At 46.7% G+C, this 21,949-nt stretch overlaps 4 protein-coding genes across 11 annotated transcripts in view; 1 reads left to right on the top strand and 3 right to left on the bottom strand.

Annotated features, from left to right (window-relative positions):
* Positions 1 to 1,672, bottom strand: part of TESK2 (testis associated actin remodelling kinase 2) — a 168,216-nt gene extending 166,544 nt beyond the window's left edge. For 2 of the 3 annotated variants that reach the window (XM_027773923.1, XM_006153808.3), the window contains exons 1-2: positions 1,275 to 1,672; positions 493 to 604 (exon numbers count right to left, since the gene is read on the bottom strand). The gene's annotated coding sequence lies outside the window, so the exon portion shown is untranslated. The remainder of the gene's footprint in view (positions 1 to 492; positions 605 to 1,274) is intronic. The other variant, XM_006153809.3, reaches the window with a different exon arrangement.
* Positions 1,673 to 6,676: 5,004 nt separating this feature from the next.
* Positions 6,677 to 10,596, bottom strand: CCDC163 (CCDC163 homolog). 5 transcript variants are annotated; one of them, XM_014589890.2, is made up of 8 exons: positions 9,974 to 10,596; positions 9,842 to 9,872; positions 9,489 to 9,676; positions 9,199 to 9,280; positions 8,878 to 9,076; positions 8,687 to 8,754; positions 8,320 to 8,387; positions 6,677 to 6,933 (listed from the first exon to the last, which is right to left on the bottom strand). In XM_014589890.2, the coding sequence occupies exons 1-8, from the start codon at positions 10,049 to 10,051 to the stop codon at positions 6,826 to 6,828; spliced, it is 822 nt and encodes a 273-aa protein (XP_014445376.1). In that variant the 5' UTR covers positions 10,052 to 10,596; the 3' UTR covers positions 6,677 to 6,825. The 5 variants fall into 5 exon arrangements, with proteins under 5 accessions (XP_014445376.1, XP_014445375.1, XP_006153873.1 ...); XM_014589889.2 differs by having other exon boundaries at positions 9,489 to 9,679; XM_006153811.3 differs by having other exon boundaries at positions 9,842 to 9,875.
* A 62-nt stretch (positions 10,597 to 10,658) lies between these two features.
* On the top strand, positions 10,659 to 18,919 carry MMACHC (metabolism of cobalamin associated C). Of its 2 annotated transcripts, none has more exons than XM_006153814.3 (4): positions 10,659 to 10,841; positions 15,941 to 16,135; positions 16,804 to 16,956; positions 17,713 to 18,917. In XM_006153814.3, the coding sequence occupies exons 1-4, from the start codon at positions 10,761 to 10,763 to the stop codon at positions 18,127 to 18,129; spliced, it is 846 nt and encodes a 281-aa protein (XP_006153876.1). In that variant the 5' UTR covers positions 10,659 to 10,760; the 3' UTR covers positions 18,130 to 18,917. The 2 variants fall into 2 exon arrangements, with proteins under 2 accessions (XP_006153876.1, XP_006153875.1); XM_006153813.3 differs by lacking the exon at positions 10,659 to 10,841 and adding an exon at positions 10,856 to 10,996 and having other exon boundaries at positions 17,713 to 18,919.
* A 1,070-nt stretch (positions 18,920 to 19,989) lies between these two features.
* The window catches only part of PRDX1 (peroxiredoxin 1), a 15,467-nt gene continuing 13,507 nt past the window's right edge, over positions 19,990 to 21,949 (bottom strand). The window contains exon 6 of the mRNA XM_006153815.3: positions 19,990 to 20,361. Coding sequence (XP_006153877.1) covers positions 20,276 to 20,361 — 86 coding nt within the window. The 3' untranslated portion in view covers positions 19,990 to 20,275. The remainder of the gene's footprint in view (positions 20,362 to 21,949) is intronic.

Below are 21,949 nucleotides of genomic sequence, written 5' to 3' on the forward strand. Positions count from 1 at the left end.
TCTTGACACCTTTTCTTCCTTTGGCTTCTATTATAATGCCATTCTGTCCTCATTTTTGTCCCATTCTTTCAACTTCTTTTTTTCAGTGTCTATTACCCTATTACAATGATGCTCCTTCTGGTCCACAGCCTTTTTCTTCTCTTCTTTCAGTATTATCATTTCATACTAAAGCTTCAAATATCCCCCATATATTCCCTCTTGACCCTCAAGTTTCTGTATTCATTTCCAACATTTCCCCTAGTTTTCAGATCCCAATTTCCAGCTACCCACAAAGATTATCTAAAAGTTACAAACTTTTTACTACCTCAAATTCATGACTGTCCCACAAAATTGCTTACGCTCCCTATTTCAAGTAACGCTACCAATTCACAGACCGGCCGAGTCAAAGCTAGGAAAACTCGGACTAATCCTCTCAACTCTATTTTGAAACCTCCTGGAATTGTGTGCCATTCTCTCTGTTTTGCTATCACTGTCTTGTTTATTCTCTCTCACCTGCCTGTGGAGGCTTTCTGTCTTCGCTTTCAATTCTTCCTCCACGTTTTCACCAGAGATAATCCAAACACATCAAACTCCTGTTTACAAAACCTTCGCGGGCCCCCTATACCTACAGAATAAAGTTCAAATTCTTTAGCAAGTTTTTCTCAGTGGCATAAATTGAAAAGTTTTTAAGTCAGACAAACCTGGGTTTTCATTTCTAGCTAAATTTGCATACTGGCTTAGCCCACAGTCTTCGTAGTGAAGGGCAGAAGGCAGAGAAGGGAAAAGCAGGGGAGAGAACAGCGGATAACAAGGGAGCAGAGCAGAGCAGAGGGGAGACGGCCGTGTCTCGGGCAGGGGAGGAGTGGATGTTTCCGAGGGACGAGCGTGTTTCCGGGAAGTAAAGTGAGGGAGTCCAGATCTCTGAGGGAGAAGCGGGGACCGAGACGAGGGGGGCTCTCTGTGGAGAGTTGGAGGTCTCAGAAAGGAGCTTTCCGGGGAAACGCGGGACTCCTGACTGAGGTGAGAAAGGTCTCTGCTACGAGGTAACTTCTAATGGGCTCCCGGCCTCCTCCGGGTGAAGGTAGGGGGTGTCCCGGGACCCTGAGGGAAGTGCGAAGTAAGGAGAAAGGGCCAGGCAGGGGGTTCCCCCGCCCAGAGTTAGACCTCCGGAAAGCCCGGCGGTCCGGTCGGGTGCTGAGACCCGAGTGCCAGCGCTCGGGGGCCCAGGAGGTAGCAGCGGCGCGCTCGGGCCGGGATGCCCCGGGTGTGTGCCCCACGCGCTCTCCTGACGTTACCTGAGGCGGGACTGAGCTGCCAGAGGGGTGCCTGCGCGGGCGGGACCGGGAGGCGGAGGCAGAGAGGGAGCATAGTAGCCCTCGCAGCTCTGTGGCGGCAGCGGCTCCTTAGCCTGCCGAGGCGGTGGGGATCCCTCGCGCAGAAGCCGGCGACTCCGCGAGGCTAGCGACGGCGGGGGACGAGGAGGCTACTGCCATGACCCCTCGATCGGGGCCGCTCCCCCCGCCTATTTGGCGGGGCCAGGAGGACGATCCGACCAGTGAGATCTAGAGGGTAGCTGGAAGCTCCGCAGCTCCCAGACTGCAAGGGACTGAAACGCCTGCCCAGCGGGGCAGGGGACCTGGGGGCGAGGCCTTAGGGGGCTCCGCCCCCTTCTCGACTCCTCCCTCAGAGCAGCCAATCTACCGTCAATCCTTGATAAACGAGCTAGTATGATTGTCCAATCAGCGTTAGGAATACCACGTGGTATGAGGGTGGGCACAATGGGCGTCCTGAAAAGCCAATCAGCAGCCCTAGGCGCCAACTCTAGAAGACTAAGAGAACCAATAGGAAGGAAGTAGAGATAAGAACAGAAGCAGCAGTGTGTTGGGAAGGCGGAACCGAGGAGGAGAGAATACACCTGGGGAAACCCGAGTCCAGGAGCCTCTCAGAGGGCGGGGTAGTAAACACGACATTGACCGATCAAAGTGCCAGACACACAAGCGATTAGCAATTGATAAAGTCAATTGAAAATAGACTTGATTGGTCGTAGCTTGTGGGTTGGTCAAGGTATGGCTGAGAAAGGAAACTTCATATGAATAAGGCGTCCTGTAGGATCTTAGCATAGAGAGGGGTAAAACAGATACGTTAACAATTATTAATGACGAAGTAGTAAGGGCAATACGTAGATCTAAACAATATGCTGAAGGAGCAATTCATCTAGACAGATTGGATTTGGTGAAGGCTTAGAGGAGGTAACACTTGAGCTGGCTTGAAAACAGGATTTTGAAAGAGCTTGGCTGGGAATAAGAATTCTATCCAACTATTCAACAGGTACATATTTCCTCACACTCAAAATGCCTGGATCTCAGGAACTCATAATTTCATGCCTAAACAGACTGGAACAGGAGGAGGGCAAGAGCAGGCAAGGCTGGTAAGAGTGTATGTAGCCTACTGCACCAGTATTCCCTGTTGTTAGAGACCTCATCCCAGACATCTTTAGACTAACTTTCTCCTGGAAGAGGAAAATTTTGACAGATGAGTGGGATTAAAATAATTGTAGTGTGCATTCTGAGTGGCAATAACATTTTTTTTTTTTTGAGAGATTTTCACTGTAGGGCGCGTGCGCTCGCCAGACAGACAGAGAGAGACATAGAGACAGAAAGCGAGAAATCACCCCCCAGGGGGGATGGTCACGCCGCAATCCCTTCTCCTCCATTCTCCTCTCGGGATCTTGGGCACGCACGCACACGCGCCCGGCGTGAGTTTTAAGCCACCGGGTCCGGGACACGAACCGCGGTCGACTACGTGGGAGTCCAGCGACATAGCCATTACGCTAACTGCTGGTTCCCAGTGGCAATAACATTTTAAAAAGATGTGTGGTTGGAGGTAAGAATGGAAGACAGAAGAGGTTGGATGTGGGTTGGCTTTAAATGCTGAGTTTGCCCTTTATTTTTTATGCTGTGGGAGCTATTCTTGAGCAGAAGTATCAATATAACCTAAATGGCACTGTTTTAGGAAGAGTAATCGGTAGTTCATAGACTCTAAAGGTAGAAAAATCACCCCAGCCAAGTCCCCCTGGCCTAAAGCTTTTTTGGTGTCATTCTCTGGCAACAAATCATGTGCTGCCACCTGGTGACAGTTCACATATCTTTGTTCCACATTGCTATTATTCTGTTGTGAGAGCCTTGGCAGTCTGCAAGCTTGGCTCCTACAGAGCTTGATGTAAAGCAGTTGATAAGTAAGTAGAGCACTGGGAGGTAGCTCTATAGTTGAGAGAGCCAGTCTCACATGGTCAACCAAGTGATTTGAGTCCCAGCTTCAGAGGCTTGGAAAAACATATCAGATGCACATGTGTACATGCAGGATGGAGAAATGGAAGCAAAGGGGTTGCAGCATGACTATGCCCCACGGGGGGGGGGGGGTGTGCTTTCTCCCTCCCACCATGTCAGATGTGAAAAAATATAAGTCTTTCGAGAGAGTAACCTAAAAAAGAGGGATTTTCTACACTTGTTTCAACAGAAAGATGAGCCTTGTTGGAAATTTTTGTTTTGAGGGGCTAGCATATGGCATAATGGTTACATTGCTGGACTCCCACATAGTCGATCACAGTTCAAGTCCTAGACATTGTAGCTTAAAACACACCAGGCATGTGTATGTGCATGCCCAAAATCTCAGAAGGAGACTGGAGGTGAAGAGATTGTGGCTTGGCCATCTCTCCTGGGAGGTGATTTCTCACTGTCTGTCTCTCTGTCTCTCTGTCTCTCCAGTGAGTGCCTGTACCCTATAGCAAAATTTTCTCAAAAAAAAAAAAAAAAAAAAAACCTGAAGGAAATTTTTTGCTTTTTAAAATGTGTCTGTTTAACCTAGACCTGATTTCTTTTTAAAGCTTTTTTGGTTTGGGGGGCTTTTTTGCCATAGGGCATGTGTGCTTGCCAGAGAGAGAAAGAAAGAGAAAGTGAAAAATCTCCCCAACACCAGGAGAGATAACCACACTACAATCCCTTCTCCTCCATTCTTCTCTTGGGATCTTGGGCAAACATGTACACATGTTCAACCGGATTTTCAAGCTACTGGGTCTAGGACTTGAACTACACCACCAGCCATGTGGGACTCAGCACCTTAACTCCTATGCCACCCACAGGCCCTAAAGATCTTATTTCTTTTCTTTCTTTCTTTTTTTTTTTTTTGGAGAAGTTTTTTGCTATAGGGAGCGTGCACTCACCAGAAAGACAGAGAGACAGAAAGCAAGAAATCACCCCCCTGGGGGGTGGCCACACCTCAATCCCTTCTCCTCCATTCTCCTCTCAGGATCTTGCGCATGCATGCACATGCACCTGGCATGAGTTTAAGCCACCGGGTCGGGGACTCAAACTATGGTCGACTACATGGGAGTCCAACGACATAGCCATTACACCACCTGCTGATCCCTGAGGATCTGATTTCTATCACTCCACTCTCAGCAATCTCCCAATGCTGAACAGAAAGAATTGAGGACTACCCTACAAATGTTCAATCTTGTCCCATCACCTGTCTACTAGTCAGGTCAGGGACTTGAATGTACCCCACATCTAAGTAGTATCTGCCCTATTTGCCTCAGCTATTTTTTTTTAATTTATTCATTCATTTATTTTAATTTGACCAAAGAGAGACAGAGAGAGGAGGCAAAAAAGCAAGACACCAGGTCCGGGACTCAAACCATGGTTGACCATACGCGAGTATCCAGCACCTTAACCACCATGCCACCTGCTGGTCCCTTGCCTCAGCTTTCTGTTATGCTTTTATTTCAGATAAACTGTCTTCTTTCCAGCTAACCTGCACCAAGAACTGGGAACTTTACATGAGTCCACTATAGAATCTTTTTTTTTAAGAGAGAGATTTTTGCTATAGGGCATGTACACTGCCAGAGAGACAGACAGAAAGAAAGGAATTGCCCCCAGAGGAATGGCCACACCACAATCCCTTCACCTCCATTCTCCTCTTGGGATTTAGGGCACATATGCATATGCACCTGGAATGAGTTTCAAGCCAATGGGTCTGAGACTCAAACTGCAATTGGCCATTTGGGAGTTCAAGTGCCTTAACCATTACACCATCTGCTGGCCATACGTATAGCATCCTCTGGATGGAGGATGGATATAACACTATCTTTTTCTTTTCTTTTTCTTTCTTTTTTTTTTTTTTTAGAGAGAGAGATTTTTGCTATAGGATATGTGTGCTTGCTAGAGAGACAGAAAACAAGAAATCACCCCCCAGGGGGTGGGGAGGATGGCCACACTGCAAATCTTCTCTCCATTCTCCTCTCAGGATCCTAAGCACACACATACACATATACCCAGCATGTTTCAAGCTGCTGGGGCGGGGACTCGAACTGTGGTTGGCCATATGGGAGTCCAGTGATGTAACCATTATGCCATCTGCTGGTCTCGAGGGTGACACTATCTTTGACCACATTTAGTAGTGGAAGAGGCCTCAGGGAGAAGCTGCTGCTTCTATAGAAATCATAGACCATATTGTCTAGAACACAAAGCCCAGTTATGGAGGAAGTAGAGTTGCCCTTAGTCAATTAGAAAAATACATTTTCTAGAGAGTAACCAAATGGTGAACAGATTAGAATCATTAGCCACAAAGCATTTTTTAAAAATAAATATAATAGAGGGGACCAGCAGATGGCCTAATGGTTATATTGCTGACCCCACATAGTTGACCATGGTCCAAGTTCCAGACCCCGTAGCTTAAAACTCATGCTGGGTGTAGCTAGCATGGCAGGTAGTGCGGTAGGTAAAGATACACATGGCCAACCATGGTTCAAGTCCCAGACCTGGTGGCTTTCTCTCTCTCTCTCTCTCTCTCTCTCTCTCTCTCTCACTCTATCCCTCTCTGGTCAAATTAAAATAAGTAAATAAATAAAGTTAAATAAATTAATTCTTAAAAAAAAAAAAAAAAAAACTCATGCTGGGCGTGTGTGTGTGTGTGTGCCCAAAATCCCGAGAGGTGACTCGGGGAAAAGGGATTGTGGTATATCCATCTGCCTTGGTGGGTGATTTCTTGCTTTCTGTCTTTCTGGCAAGCACATGTGCCCAAAATTTCTCAAAAACTTAATTAAGAAAGAAATCAATAATAAATCCATATAATAGAAAATATCAGAGGAAGATGCTACAGAAATGCAGACTAGGCTGCTGAGATAATGAGGTATGGACAATCTGGAGTCTCAAGAGGCAGAAGCTGAGGATTAGGAAAGGAAGTCTCCAACTGTCCAGTCCCAGGTCTACCAAAATATCTTATATCCTCTATATCTCCACAGCACTACTGCCCCGGATCAATATCCTACCTCATTTTAGTCACCAGAAAGGCAGCTTTCACCTCTACTCAAGTTCAGAAGATGCAGCTAAAAATGTCTATGAACTTAGATTTCAGAGATACAGGTGGAAGGGAGCCATCAAATCATAGGAAGAAGAAAGGGTAAAGCTGATTCTATGCCAGGTGGATATTGATTTACAAAACAAAACAAGACACATCATGGGGCCGGCAGGTTAGGGGCACTGGACTCCCACGTGGCCAACCGTGATTCGAGTCCTAGACCTGGTGGCTTACTTTCTCCCTCTCTCTCTCTTGCTCTGTTCCTCTTTAGTCCAATTAAAATAAATAAATAAATAAAGGTAAAATACTAAAAATAATTATTGGGGGGGAAAAACACATTGCGGACGGTTATACCATTTTATTGCAATTGGGAGACAGAAACAGGCAGGCAGTGAGAAGCCTCAGTAGAAAGAGCAGATACACGTTAGATCAAGAGAGAAAAGGGGAAAAGAAGGCTTCATCCCACTACTCTTATAAGTCCTTACAGATCACTCAGGAGCATCTTGGGGCCTTGAAGGAACAGGTCTTCTTGCTCAAGACTCTCGGCATGGAGCTGAAAGCTGTTGAGCTCCAGGTTGGAAAAGGTGTACCTCTGGCAATCTATGAGGAAGAAACAAAAAAAATCCATTAGCAAACACTGTGATATGCACAAAACTAGGCTTTGGGTCTGTCTGATAGAGAGGGACATACAGGCCTGACTTGGGAGCAACAGAAATTGATAGATTTACATAGAAAAAGGAAGAGATCCCTTATAGTCAGAGCCAAATAAATAGGCATCTAGCATCCAGGCACCATTCAGACTCTGCCTCCCCCAGAATGGGGATCCCTGCCCTTACCCCCACTTAGCTTCCTTAAAAGTTCCCTGCTATTGTTACTGTCTGGAAGACTGACTTCAGAGCTAGATGAAGAAAGAGACATGGAGAAAGTGGTGGCCAGGGGCAGCTTAGATTGAAAGACATGAACAGAGGTCCTGGAAAAGGGATCAGAATCAGAGATAGAGACAGTAATGATGAGTCAGTCAAGGGGGCCCTCCCAGCACAGAACTCTTCTCCTTCCAGAGGCAAGGACTCCAGCCTCTTCTCCCTTTACCATCCAAACATAGATCCCTTGGTGACACTGTATCAGGTAAAGAATACCCAATGCAGGGGAGCAGAACGGAGTGGGGGCAGCAAGTGGCATGGTCGTTGAGGTGCTGGACTCCCACATGATCAACCACAGTTCAAGCCCTGGATCTGGTGGCTTGACACTCACATGGGGCCCAAGTGTGTGCATGCCCAAAATCCCAAGATGAGAAAGGAGGAGAAGGGATTTTGGCATGGCCATCTGCCTGGGGGGTGATTTCTCACTTTCCTTCTCTCTGTCTCTGTCTCTCTCCAGTGAGTACATGTGCCCTATGGGGGAAAACAAACAAACAAACAAACAAAAAACTAAAGAACAAAACCAGTGCTATCCTTGTGGACTACATCCAGATACTCATACTGCCCCTACCAGCCCAGGTCAAATCTGGGATAACTGAATTTGGTCACTAGTGCCTGACCTCAGTGGAACAAATCCCCTCTACTGCTACAGCACTCACACCCCCTGCCCTGAAGAAGTGATGCTCCTGCAGAGCATCCTGGGCCTTCGTCCTGGTAATCTCCAAAGTATGACCCTTGCTTTATTGGACACTCTACAGCTGCTCCAACATCTATCAGACCATAGGCCCAGGTAGGACCAAACCTCTCCATCTCTAGGAAGAAATCCCCTCCCCACAACTGGCCTCATCAGCACACATGGAATCCTTTTGGAGGCAAGGACAGTTTCTCAAGGCGTGGACCAGAAGTATTAGGAAGAAGAGCTTCAGTGAGAGGCAGAGTCAGAAAAGGGAAGAGAGGAAGAGATGTGAGCAGGGGAGGGTATTATCCTAGCCTGACAGAACAGGATAGACACAGAAAGGAAGGGACCTCTCTGGGGAGTATGCAAAGGCAGGTCTGATACTGGTCCCACCTTCCAGCTGCATGCCTGAGCCTGCCGCCCCTCAGTCATCTGTTTCAGCAGCAGCTCCTGGTGCTGGCCTACAGATGACAGAGAATGTAAGAAGCTGCTCCCAACTTCTTTCCTTGTCCCTCCTTGCTTATGACCAGCCTGATTTTCTAAACTGAGACAGAAGCATTCTAGTCCAGCTGTTGGGAAGCATCCAAGCTTACTGAAGAGACTAAACTCACACCATGAGAGGCAAAGAGCAAGACAAAATATTTGGCCAGACTTCTCAGTAGCTCAGGCAGCAGAGCTATGATCACTTACTGGGAAAGTAAGAAAGCTTTCCAGAAAAGAAGACAAGGGAACACATACTCACCCCTAATCTTTTACTTACTCAGTTGGTCCCGAAGCAACTTCAGTTCCTCCAGCAAAACCTCTGACCCCTCCCATAGCAGCTGCCGCCTGCAGAAGTGACAGCAGTATCATTCTAGAGTCCAGCAAGTAGCCCTCTGAGGAGACCACCAGTCTTGCAGAGAGCCAAGAGCTCAGACGCCGCATGAAGGTGAGGCCTTGCCCATTACTTACTCCGTCTGCAGCTCTTGGTGAAGGACACTGGTAGTACTGTACTTTCCTGGTCCTGTTTGCATCTGGGCTTGGCCTTGAGCTTGGGCCTGTTCCAGCACCTGACTCCTTAGGCCCTGCAGTTCCCTTCTCAGCCCCTCCAGGCGTTGCTCCAAGAGTAGAGTCCTTCCCTCTGGGCCCCCCTGCAGCAACCTTAATGACGCTATAGTGGAATAAGTTGAGAGCCAGCCTCTCTTAGGAGATATGATCCCAGACACTCTACTTGCAAATTAAGATGCATGTGCACACACAACAGATATGTGACAAAAAGAACTGGCCAGATACCTTCTAGGGCACTGATTTGGTGTTTCTGTTGTTCTCGCTCTTCCAGCAGGCCCTGCACGGCCTGCTTTAGTGCCTCAGTCACCTACTCAGATAGAAAAAACACACAAACTAGCGTGAGAGACCTTCCCAACCCGTGTATTCTCATCTCCTACAAATACCACATATACGAGGGAACTTCAATAATTTTGTGCAAAAATTCAATTAAAATACCAGTTTATTTTGGTGCAAAAAAAAAAAAAAGTATTTTCCATGTAGACCTTTCAGACACACTTAAAGAGTTCAAGCCTCACCTGAGCCTGAGATCGAAGCTGGGACCGGAGAATATTAACTTCATCCCAGAGAGAAGATGGACTATAGATTCCACCCCAGCTCAACCTGTCTGGGCCACTGGGTGTCTCTAGAGCCCAAGGCTGTTGAGCTTGGACTCCTGGCTGGGAAGGCATGTGCTGAGGGAAAATCCAGGCCCCTGCCAGGTCTCCTACTGAGAGAATAAGTAAGAGACAAGTGCAATTTCTCTGTGTGGGAGCACAGAGTTGAGGAAAAGAAAGAAGTGAAATTTTGAGGTAGTGGATTGTACAAGCACTGGGGGAAGGCGGGTCCTGGTAAGAGAAAAAGCTGGGGAGTAGAAAGGGATACTACGTACCTGCAATGGAGGCCCCAAGGGGATACAACCGCTGCTATAAAAGGAACAATTGCACAGGCCAATGAGCTCTGAGTGTCCCTTAACCTGCACACGCCCCACCCCAAAAACTGAGGGCCTCCAGCACTGCCTCACCTTAATCCGGGCCACATTTCCATCAGTAGCATCAAGAAGTGCATCGAGCTGCTCAGACCAGCTCAGGCTCCTGCTCATACCTTGTGACAGAGATCTGGCTCCCTAGCGTCTTGTGCCCTTTGCTCTCCCAGCGAGAGATACCCAAGTTACAGCCCCCAAAAATGTCACAACAGGAGATCGAAAGGGGACAGTGGTGATGCAATACTAGGGACAGGGATGCCAGTCAAACCAGAACTGTGACTGGGGGACTAGGCAAGGGAGCAGGTGCTCTTGGGAAACTGAGAGAAAGCCAGATATATTGATACGCAGATATCAGGTGAGAGCTGAAGGCACTGAATCTTGGCCGACACTGTCCCAAAGGCAGGACCCTGGGGCCATGCCACCAAACCTGAGCCAGCAACTACTGCCGCCGCCGGGTTCAAACCTCCTAGTAGGCCGGGAAAGTCTGACTTCAGACTGGCTGCCGCAGCGCTGCCTGGGAAACTGAGTTCTCTCCTCGCAGACACAACGGGCGATGGAGGCGGCAGAACTATGTTTCCCTGGAAGCGACACGGGCCTTCACACCCCACCGTGAAGCTTTTCGGGAAACCGAGTCTTCCTGATTCTGTATGGGTCGGTTCCAGGGACCAAACGAACTACGAATCCCAAGATGCATCGCGAGAGCCAGCGCGGGCCCCGGCTGGTCCCAGTAGTTCCTGGGAAATGGAGTCCGAGCAACCCGCACCCGTAAAGGCTCGGTTTGCTCTAGGACTCCACTCCCCAGCGACCTCAGCGTGTAGCGTGCACCATGGACCCGCGTGTCGCAGAACTAAAACAGAAGATTGAGGATATACTGTGTCCTTTTGGCTTCGAGGTTTACCCTTTCCAGGTTGGTTTATCCCTCCTGCGGTTCTTGGACGAGGTGTATAATTGGCCTCGGTGCAACCGATGTGCGGCTCTGGGAACCTTCTGATCCCACCGAGTCCCTCTGGCCTGGGTCCATGTGACAAGGACAGAGTGTCAGCGGGGACTTGGATTAAAAAGGTAGAAAAGCGTCGCGCGTTTGTCTTTTTACCTCCGTATGATGCCGGATTGGTGAATGGTAAACGATACCATATGATTCAGTAACCTGTGTGGCTCTGATTGTTACCTACATAATTTATAGAAAGAAGGGGACCTGTGAAGCCAGAGGCACCTGGGAAGCTTCGTCAAGGAGTTAGGAAGGGCAAGGCCTTAAAGATTTGTATGACTATGATTGCGGTCAGCTGAGGAAAGAATGGCATTCCCGATGCTGAACAAGCAAACAATTAACTGGTTTGTTCCATCTATGAACAGAAGGATAATTCATATTGCTGCCCATCATCAGCACTGAACTGGGTATAGAAACTGAGCAGCCGCCTGGTACAGATATCTCTGCACTCTAATTCCTGCCTCCACCCCATCTGCCACAGCCTCCCTTTGCCCCTTGTTTTCAAAAGGTCCATTTCCCCCACATCAGTGCCCTATACACTGAACAGTATACTTAAGACACATTTAAATCAACTCACCTTTGAGCTCTTTGCCTGATGCCTAAGAAAGCCCACTTAGAACGCCTTCCATTGAGTGGCCCATAGCAATGGGGTAGGATACAGAAGGAGAAGTAGATTGGGTCTAGCTTGAGAGAGGATTTGCAGAAAAAATGGAATTTACTTTAAATGAAGTGGTTTCAAAGAGTTCTGAAAAAAATGAAATTAAAGTACAAGTTTATTCTGGTGCAAAAACATTTTTGCAATTCATGCATAGTTTTTTGTTCTTAAGAATTATTTTAGGGCCGGCCGGTGGCGTGGTGTTTAAAGGCACTGTACTCCCACATGACCGACCGTGGGTTAAGTCCTGGACCTGGTGGCTTCCTTTCTCACTTTCCCTCTCTCTCTCTCTCTCTGTCTCTCTCTCTCTGATCAAACTGGAAAATAATAACAATAATAAATAAAGTAAAATAAAAAATAATTCTTTAAAAAAAGTTATTTTATTGGGCCAGCAGGTGGTATAGTGGTTAAAGGCACTGGACTCCCACATAGTGTCAGACATGTCAGATTGCTATCTCTCTCTCTCTCTCTCTCTCTCTCTCTCTCTCTCTCTCTCTCGTCAAATTAAAAAAACAAAAACATAAAAATAATGATAAATAAAAGAAATACTTTTTAAAATTATTTTATCTTTACTTATTTACTTATTTTAATTTGGCCTGAGAGGGACAGAGCAAGAGAGCTAGAGGGAGAGAGGAAAAGTGAGAAAGCAATCTGCCAGTTTTAGGACTTGAACCACTTTTGGCATGTGTGAGTCCAGCCCCCCCAACCACCATGCCACCTGCTGGCCATAGTTTTTTTTTTTTTTATTGTTTATTTCACTTTATTATTTGAAAAAAAATTATTTTTTATTTTAACTTTAGTTATTTAGTTTATTTATTTTAATTTGGCCAGAGAGGGACAGAGAAAAAGTGAGAAAGCAAACCACCAGGTCCAGGACTTGAATTATGGTCAGCCATGTGGGAGTCCAGCACCCTTAACCACCACGCCACCTGCCGGCCCCTATTATTATTATTTTTAACTTGACCAGAGAAAGACAGACAGAAAGGGAAAGTAAGGAAGCAAGCCTCCAGGTCTAGGACTTGAACTGTGGTCAGCCATGTGGGAGCCCAGTGCTTTAACCACCATGCCACCTGCCAACCCCCATGCATAATGTTTTCAGAAATACATTTTTATGCTGGTTCATAGCTGATAGGTTAAGGCACTCAGATCCAATAGGGCCAACCATAGTTCAGTTTTAGCATTAGTGGCTTAGAAAAACATGTTATGTTAGGGGACCAGCAGTTAGCGTAATGGCTTTATCGCTGGACTCCCATGTAGTCGACTGCGGTTTGCATCCCGGACCCAGTGGCTTAAAACTCACGCCAGGTGCATGTGTGTGGGTGCCCAAGATCCCGAGAGGAGAATGGAGGAGAAGGGATTGTGGCGTGGCCATCCCCCCAGGGAGGTGATTTCTCACTTTCTGTCTCTCTATCTCTCTCTGTCTGTCTGGCGAGTGCACATGCCTTATAGCAAAAACCTCTCCAAAAAAAAAAAGTTATGTTAGGTGCACATGCATGTATATGTATACCCCAAATTCTAACAGAATAGAGAAATTGAGATGAGTTGTTTGTGACCACACCCACTGGAGGGTGCTTTCTCCCTTTCCCTCTGTTTCTTCCTGGTAAATACATGCATGTGTCTTCTGGCAATTAAAAAAATTATATATGGGACCAGCAGTTGGTGTAATGGCTATGTCTCTTGACTCCCATGTAGTCAACCACGGTTCGAGTCCTGGACCCAGTGACTTAAATTCACTCCAGGTGCATGTGTGTGCGTGCCCAAGATTCCGAGAGGAGGATAGAGAGAAGGGATTGTGGTGTGGCCATCCCCCCTGTGGGGTGGTGGAGGTGGCATGGAGGTTACAACTCCATGTCCCACATGGCTGACTGCGTGGTTCAAGTCCCAAACCCAGTGGCATTAGAATCATGCTGGGGGCGCAATTGTACAGTAGAACTGCAGGTGACCAGAGCCATAATGTCAGTAACTTGTTCATCTGTCCATGTCATCGTGGGGAGGGTGACTGGGACAGCAATACAAAAAACTGTTAAAGTGGGGACCAGCAGTTAGAGTAATGGCTATGTCGCTGAACTCCCATGTAGCCAACCGCAGTTCGAGTCCCGGACCTGGTGGCTTAAACTCACACTAGGCGCGTGTGTGTGCGTACCCACGATCCCAAGAGGAGAATAGAGAAGGGATTGCAGTGTGGCCATCCCCCCTGGGGGGTGATTTCTCGCTTTCTGTCTCTCTGTTTCTCTTTCTGGCGAGCGCACGCGCCCTATAGCAAAAACCTCTAAAGTGAGGGTGATCAGGCTTGTTCTGAATCCCTATTTATTGAAGTATTTTAATAAGAGGAAAACCTACTTTGCCCACGATGCCCTTCAGCAGTGCACAGTGAAGGATATCGTGCTTCTCAACGCTTTACCTGTTCCATGAACAAAGCACATGAAACATCAACTGGCTAAGATTGTTTTCAAAGTTGGAAAAGTCATAGATCCAGTGACAGGAAAACCCTATGCGGGAACTACCTATCTGGAGAGTCCAGTCAGTTTGGAAACCACTCACCTAACCAAAACTCTAGAACTCACTATCTCTTCAACATATGAAGGAGGGCTGGAAGGGACCAAAGAGAAAGATTGACATATTCATTTTATGGGAAAAGAAAATGTTCTCAGTTTTATCATAAACTACCCAGTTACTCTTGTGCTATATTATTAAATAACTAAAATTAAATGAAGAGCCTGTTATAATTTTTCATAAAGAGTTATGGTCATGTTCCAAATGTTCTTTTCAGTAAACATGCTTTTGTGTTCACTTAGTGTACCTAGCAATCTGCAGCATTGTTTTGTAAGTGTACCATTTTAAAAGATAGATAAGGTTTGTTTGTTACTTTTTCATTCAAGGGAATCTTAAGTTAGAACCCTTATTTTGGAAGAACACTTTTTGAGGATTTTTTTTTTTTTTTGGAGAGGTTTTTGCTATAGGGCGCATGTGCTCGCCAGACAGAGAGAGACAGAAAGACAGAAAGCAAGAAATCACCCTCAGGGGGGTGGCCACGCCGCAATCCTTTCTCCTCCATTCTCCTCTCGGGATCTTGGGCACGCACCCACACACACCCGACATGAGTTTATTTATTTATTTATTTTTTATTTTTTTTTGAGCGGTTTTCTCTATAGGGCGCGTGCGCTCGCTAGACAGACAGAGACATAGAGACAGAAAGCGAGAAATCACCCCCCAGGGGGGATAGTCACACTGCAATCCCTTCTCCATTCTCCTCTCGGGATCTTGGGCACGCACGCACACGTGCCCAGCGTGAGTTTTAAGCCACCGGGTCCGGGACGCGAACTGCTGTCAACTACGTGGGACCGTGATCGACTACGTGGGAGTCCAGCGACATAGCCATTATGCTAACTGCTGGTTCCCCCAATGTGAGTTTTAAGTCACCAGGTCCAGGACGCGAACCGCAGTAGACTACATGGGAGTCCCGCAACATAGCCATTACACTAGCTGCTCGTCCTGGGAGAACACTTTTTGATATAAACAGATAAAATCACGTTAAGCAATATTTTTGTTCTATATTTTAACTAAATTTTTCCTGATTTTATCAGTTCCAAAGGGAAATAATTAACATGCTTGTAAGTCAGACTTTTTCAGATTAAGCCATATTAATAGGAATGTTGACATGATGGAAAGAAATAAAATTTAAAATTCTATGTTACTTTTTTAATATCCTAGGCTAGATCAAGTAGGTGTGAATTGAGATCTGACACACGTAAGTTGTAAGGCTTTTCACATGGATTTGAGTTGGAGAGAGTTTTGTTGCAGTTCATTAATAAACTGTGATAACTTTTTGAGGAAAAAAAAAATGAATCATGCTGGACATGTTTGTGCATGCCTGGAATCCTAAGAGGAGACAAGAAGGGATTGTGGCATGGCCAACCCCCATGGAGGGTGATTTTTCAGTTTCCCTCTCTGTCTTTTTTTGGTGAGCGCACACATCCAGTAACAAAAACTAATAAATAAATAAAATAAAACACACACCAGGTTCTCCCTCCTCACGTCAGCCTTTCAGTTACAAGACTTAGCTTCTAAGAAGGCCTTTTCTAATTTCCAAAGACTGTCAACTGACCCTGTCTTAACACTAGTCACATAGTCAGTTTCTATTATTCTTAATTGTTCATGAACTCCCTGCCTCTTTCTAAATTCCCTATCTAATTCAGATGAGTTCTCTCATCAACATACATCACACAGCAGTGAAAATTCATGAAATCAATGAGACAGAAGCTAGGACAAGCTATATGAGGCCTGAAATGTCAGGCTAAGATACAGGCCTGGCTAAGGCCTAGGCTAGCCCTCCAGCTTGGCCTGAACGTTCTCTCTATTCCAGGTGGCATGGTACAATGAACTTCTGCCACCAGCCTTCCACCTGCCCCTGCCAGGACCTACTCTGGCCTTCCTGGTACTCAGCACACCTGCCATGTTTGACCGGGCCCTCAAGCCTTTCTTGCGGAGCTGCCATCTCCAACCCCTGACTGACCCTGTGGACCAGTGTGTGGCCTACCACTTGGGCCAAGTTCGAGAGGTGAGCAAGGCTCAGCTTTTCCCCAGCTCTTCCAACTACAGCTGCTTCCACCTCCCCAGACTCAATGCAAGGTCTAGGTGTAGAGCTGAAAGCCACTTCATAGGTAAAATACTCTAAAGCCAGTCTTGACATTCAGTGATCTCTCCCCATTCTTCAGCCACCTTTCTCGGACACACTCTCAGTCTTAAGTCTCAATCACTCTATACTAATAGGCAACTATTTAAACCTCTGACCAGACTTTTAGACTCCAGACAGACTAGGAATGAGTCCATGCCCCCAGGCATTGCTCACCTGCCTTTATTCTAGACCTACACACTTTAGGCTATCTTTGGGGACAGAAAAATAATCCCCCACCACATGTTCACGTATGCACATACATATGTGCACACACACTGGGTCTCCCCTCCAAGCTGGGACGTGTCTTCCTACACAAGAATGTGTGGCCCAAGCTAGGCCGTCACTCCTTATAATGGTTTCTGAGCAAGACTTTGTGTATTTCCCTTCAAACGTGGGTCCTCCTGGAAAGAACTATTAACTTTCTTCACAATGAAGGCCCCAAGTTAAGGTCATGTCTTCCCTTCAAAAAGGACTTCTGAGAATAGGCCCACATTAACACCACAAATCAGGCTCCCTAGGACAAGTCATGACTCTCTTATTCTCTGTCCCAGAACCTCCCAGAGCTGCAGGTGGAAATCATTGCTGACTATGAGGTACACCCCAACCGGCGCCCCAAGATTCTGGCCCAGACGGCAGCCCACGTGGCAGGAGCTGCTTACTACTACCAACGACAAGATGTGGAGGCTGACCCTTGGGGGACACAGGTCAGAGGGCAAATGTGAATGAGTGGGGACTGAAAGTTGTAAAGGCCCCTCAAGATAGCCCTGCGAAGTTTCCCCTCCCCTAAAGGAGTTGGTAGACACAGCCCAGGACAAAGAAGCTGGGCCCTGGCCAAGGACCAGCCTCATCACATTGCTTCCTGGCACTTACCTGGGGACATAGCAGGTCAGAATTCCAGTCTATTCATAAAACCCTGTAAGGGCTGGAGCAGCAGATGGTATAGCAGTTAAGATGCTAGATCCTGCATAGCCAACTCCATGATTTGAGTCCTGGGCCTGATGGCTTGAAAACACAACCAGGCACGTGTGCGCACATATCCAAAATCCCAAGAATGGAGAAGCGATTGCAGTGTAGCCATCACCCATGGGTGTGTGTGTGTGTGTGGTGTGTGTGTGTGTGTGTGTGTGTGTGTGTGTGTGTGATTTCTCACTTTCTCTGGCGAGCACACACTATGACAAAAATCTAAAATAAATAAATAAAATCCCTATGGGGTTACCTCAGAATGAAGGGGGCAGAGCAGTGATCAGACCAGTGCTAAAACTGGGAAGTTGACTTGAGTCTCAGCATAAGGGAGCCCTTCCTCAAGCTTAGAATGAAATTATGGAAGGGTTGTCTGGAAGAGGGGGACAGAGGAATCAGCATCAAGTGGGAACTAAGTGAACCACCATAGCAGCGATGGTAATTGGGTTTGGTACCAAGATGACCTCCTTGACCCCTTGCTTTTCTTACCATCTCCTCAGCACATATCTGGTGTGTGCATACACCCCCGATTTGGGGGCTGGTTTGCCATCCGAGGAGTAGTGTTGCTGCCAGGGATAGAGGCACCTGACCTACCACCCAGAAAGCCCCCTGACTGTGTGCCTGCAAGAGCTGACCGCATCACCCTGCTTGAAGGCTTCAATTTCCATTGGCGTGACTGGACTTACCGAGATGCTGTGACACCCCAGGAGCGCTACTCAGAAGAGCAGAAGACCTACTTTTCCACTCCCCCTGCCCAACGCTTGGCCCTTCTGGGCTTGGCCCAGCCCTCACAGGAGCCTTGCCCTGCATCCACTGAGCTTCCCCTAACCATGTTCATCTCCAAGAAACAGAATCACAGAAAACCTCGGGGCTGGCTCAGCCCTAAAGGCTCACCTCCTGAATCCCCAGGCCCTTGATACCTTCCTTCCCTGAGGGAGCCCTTATTTATAAGCGGTACTTGCTGGGATTGGGACCTCTTTGGCATGTGTAGAACAAAGAGGTTCCATTTTGGCTATAAGATGACTATTTTTGATAATCAAGATTTTCAGTGCAAGACGAAAAGGTTCCTTTGGTCAAGACATCAAAGACAAGGCAGCTCTAGAATTCCCATCTGCCTTGGAATATGAGGTCTTTGTATTTTTTTCTTTTTTGAGACTGGTTGCCCAGGCTGGCCTCAAATTGTCTTCCTGCCTTGGCTTGCTCAGGCGCTGGGGTGAGGCATTGTGCCACTTGCCTAATAGAAGTTAACACTTCTATGCAGTGCTCCAAGGTAAGAGCCTGAGGGCAACTGTGCCCTGAATAGTACCTCACAAGGTTGCTGTAGGGACTAAATAAAATATGTAAGTAAATAAATAAAATATGCACTCTAAAATGGTACCAAGCATATAAGCAGAGATGTTGGCTGTTACTGAAGGCTCTGGGAATTTTGTAGTGCTACTCACAGGTAGTCTAGGTTCTGAAGGGGTGGGCAGCTTGAAGTGTCTGCAAGGGTACCATGTAACACACAGGGACTGTTGGTTGGATCCAAATCTATCATAGCCCTAGCTACTTCCTCCCAGCTGAAAGTCCCCCTCAGGACAGTAATATAGATGAGGGTCTAAAAAGACTAGCCTCCAATAAAGACCAGTCCCCAGGGAAGGTGAAAGTGTCTTTTTTGTTTTTTGGGGGAGAGTTTTTGCTATAGGGCATGTGCACTTGCCAGAAAGACAGAGACAAAGCAAGAAATCACTCCCCCAGGGGGGATGGCCATACAGCAATCCCTTCTCCATTCTCCTCTCAGGATCTTGGACACACAAGCCTGGCCTGAATTTAAGCCACTGGGTTCGGGACTTGATCCATGGTTGACTACATGGGAGTCTAGTGACCTAGCCATTACGCCAACTGCTGGTCCTGTGTCATTGTACTTGTGTTGGGCTCTACCTAAGGCCACCAGTCCTGTGTCTTCCTCTCCTTTCAGTTCCGAAAGGACAGAACTTTGTTTTGTTTTTGCCATAGGATCCATACATTTGCTAAAGACAGTGAGAGGGAAAGCAAGAAACCACCTGAGAGAGATGGCCGTGCTCCTACAGGGTTCCAGGCACACACACCTCAGGTGTGATTTAAGCCACTAGGTTCAGGACTCAAATTGTGGTCAGCTATGTGGAAATCCACCATGCAACTTGCTGGCTCCCCGGCTCATTTAGTCGAAGAGGCTACCACTTACCACCAGAGGCCAAGCTTCTGGTTCCCCCGCAGCACTCACTAGAGCACATGCCCCAGTCATCTCATTAGGACCTTAACTTGCAACCCAGCATAGTTTAAATTCTAACTTGGCCACCTGCACAGCAGCGTGTATCTTCTCTTTCCCAGATACAGTAAAACAAAATGTCACACCTTGCTTCAGTTCTGTTACCATCTATTTGCATTTCCCCTTAACAACTTCTCGATTCTGAAGCAACTCTCACTCCTATTTCCCCTAAGGAGACAGAGCAAAAAGTAAATTTCTTTTAAATCAAAGGCTAATGTCCCCCTGGGTCAGCCAGGTAGTGTGGTGGTTAAGGTGGCTGGATCCTATGTTGCCAGTGAATCCAGGACCTAGCAGCTTAAAAGACACACCAGAGAAGCATGCATGCAGGCCTCAAATCCCAAGAGAATGAAGAGCAGTCACCCTCCCCTGGGGTTGGGGACTGTGCTTTCCCACTTTCTCCTGCCCACTGTCTCTCTCCAAAGAGCACATATGTCCTCCAGCAAATGGGGAAAAAAAAACAAAGGCTTATGTCCTCTAAAATAATGAATCATAAAGGTCTCAGGTTCAAGTTTAATAGAAACTACAAAAACATCAACGGGCTGGCGTCCCACTACTGGTACATCATACACATCAGATGGCCTGCCCCATAAGACAACTCAGGCCATTTCCACCAATGAAAAGAAAAGGTGGCCTCCCCAACCCACATAGGACAGGCCTGTCGTGGCCCACACATCTTGGCTGAAACTAAGTCTTACATTTTAAACACGAAAAAAATACAAAAGAGGTCTTGTTCTCATGGCTGCCCACTGCAGCCCAGCACTATATTGGTCCAGTGCTCACTTCTGCTTGGAGAAATATTCTTTGCTCTTTTGGACATCAGGCTTGATGGTATCACTGCCAGGCTTCCAGCCAGCTGGGCATACTGCAAGAGAAAAGTACCAGTAATTAACAACCCAGCCAGTGGTATGTATGACCATGCTCTCATGGAGGGAAGGGGTGTCTAAAATCCAATCTGAGGACTGGCCTCATGGCCTGCTGATTAAACAAACCATGTCTTCCACATGTCTGACCTTGCAGTTCGAATCCCAGCCCTGGTGGCTTGAAAATCATGCTGGAGGCATGTTACCCAAATTAAAATAAATGTTAAGTAAAATTAGTAATTCCTTTTTTCCCCCCTAAAGAATGATTTTATTTAACTTTATTTTTAATTTGACCAGAGAGGGACAGAGCAAGCAAGAGAGGGGAAGTGAGAAAGCAAGCCACCAAGTCCGGGAATCAAATGGTGGTTGGCCATGTGGAAGTCCAGTGTTCTTAACCATCATGCCACCTGCTGGCCCCAAAATTAAATAACCCTTTAAAAATAAATTTTAAAAAATTCTTGAGACCAGCAGTTAGAATAATGGCTATGCCACTGGGCTCCCACGTAGTTGATTGAGTTCGAGTCCCGGACCTGGTGGCTCAAAACTCACGCCAGGCGCGTGTGTGTATGCCCAAGGTCCTGAGAGGAAAAAGGAGAAGGGACTATGGCGTGGCCACCCCCCCAAGGGGGTTATTTCTCGCTTTATGTCTATCTCTCTCTCTGACAAGCACACACACCCTATAAAGAACCTCTCAAAAAAAAAAAAAAAAAAAATCTTAAAAGAACAAAAAACAAACAAAAACCTAAAAAGAAATAATGCTGGGTGTGTGTAAATGCATATCCAAAATTTTGACAGGATGGGAAAATGGAAACGGGATGGTGACATGACCATACCCTTTTAAGGGGTGCTTTCTCCCTCTCTCAACACCAAGCACACATCCCATCTAACAAATTAAAAAATAGTACTTTCTGGACTCCCACATGGCTGACCATGGTTGAGTCCCAGACCTGGTGGCTTGTCTCACTCCCCACATTTCTCTCTGGCAAGCATATGTGCCCTATAACAAACTGAAAATAGTAATAATGATAACAAATAAAACAAAAATTAAGGGGAAAAATAAATCAGATCTGGGGCTAGTCGGTGACATGGCGGTTAAAGCAGCTGCATCCCACATGGACAAGGCACGGTTCAGGTCCCAGGCACAGTGGCTTGAGAAATATGCGAGGCACATGTGCATACATACCCAAAATCCTGAAAGAAGAAACAGAGAGGGGAATGACAGCCCCCCCCCCCCCCCCCCCCCGCCCAGCGGTTTCTCTGTCTCGCACAAGTGCCCATGCCTTCTAGCAAATTAAAACAAACAAAAATGATCTGAACCCTAAAAAGTCTGAATTCTCAGAAACCAAGAAACCTACCCTGTAATCTAAACTCATTCAGCCTTTTAGTGTAAGGTTAATACTTTACAAACATTATGTAATTTCATCTTTACCAAGGCCCTAATATATTACTAGACCTAGTTTATTCATAGTATCCGAAATTTAAAGAAATTAACTTCTACTGTATGTTTTGTTCCAAAATTAAGGTAATGACAAAAGTTGATGGCAAGGGCCTTTTTGGCCGGAACCGCCACCTTCCAGTAATTAACCAAAA

This window comes from Tupaia chinensis, unplaced genomic scaffold (assembly GCF_000334495.1).
Source record: "Tupaia chinensis unplaced genomic scaffold, TupChi_1.0 Scaffold000387_1, whole genome shotgun sequence".
NCBI classification, from domain to species: Eukaryota; Metazoa; Chordata; class Mammalia; order Scandentia; family Tupaiidae; genus Tupaia; species Tupaia belangeri.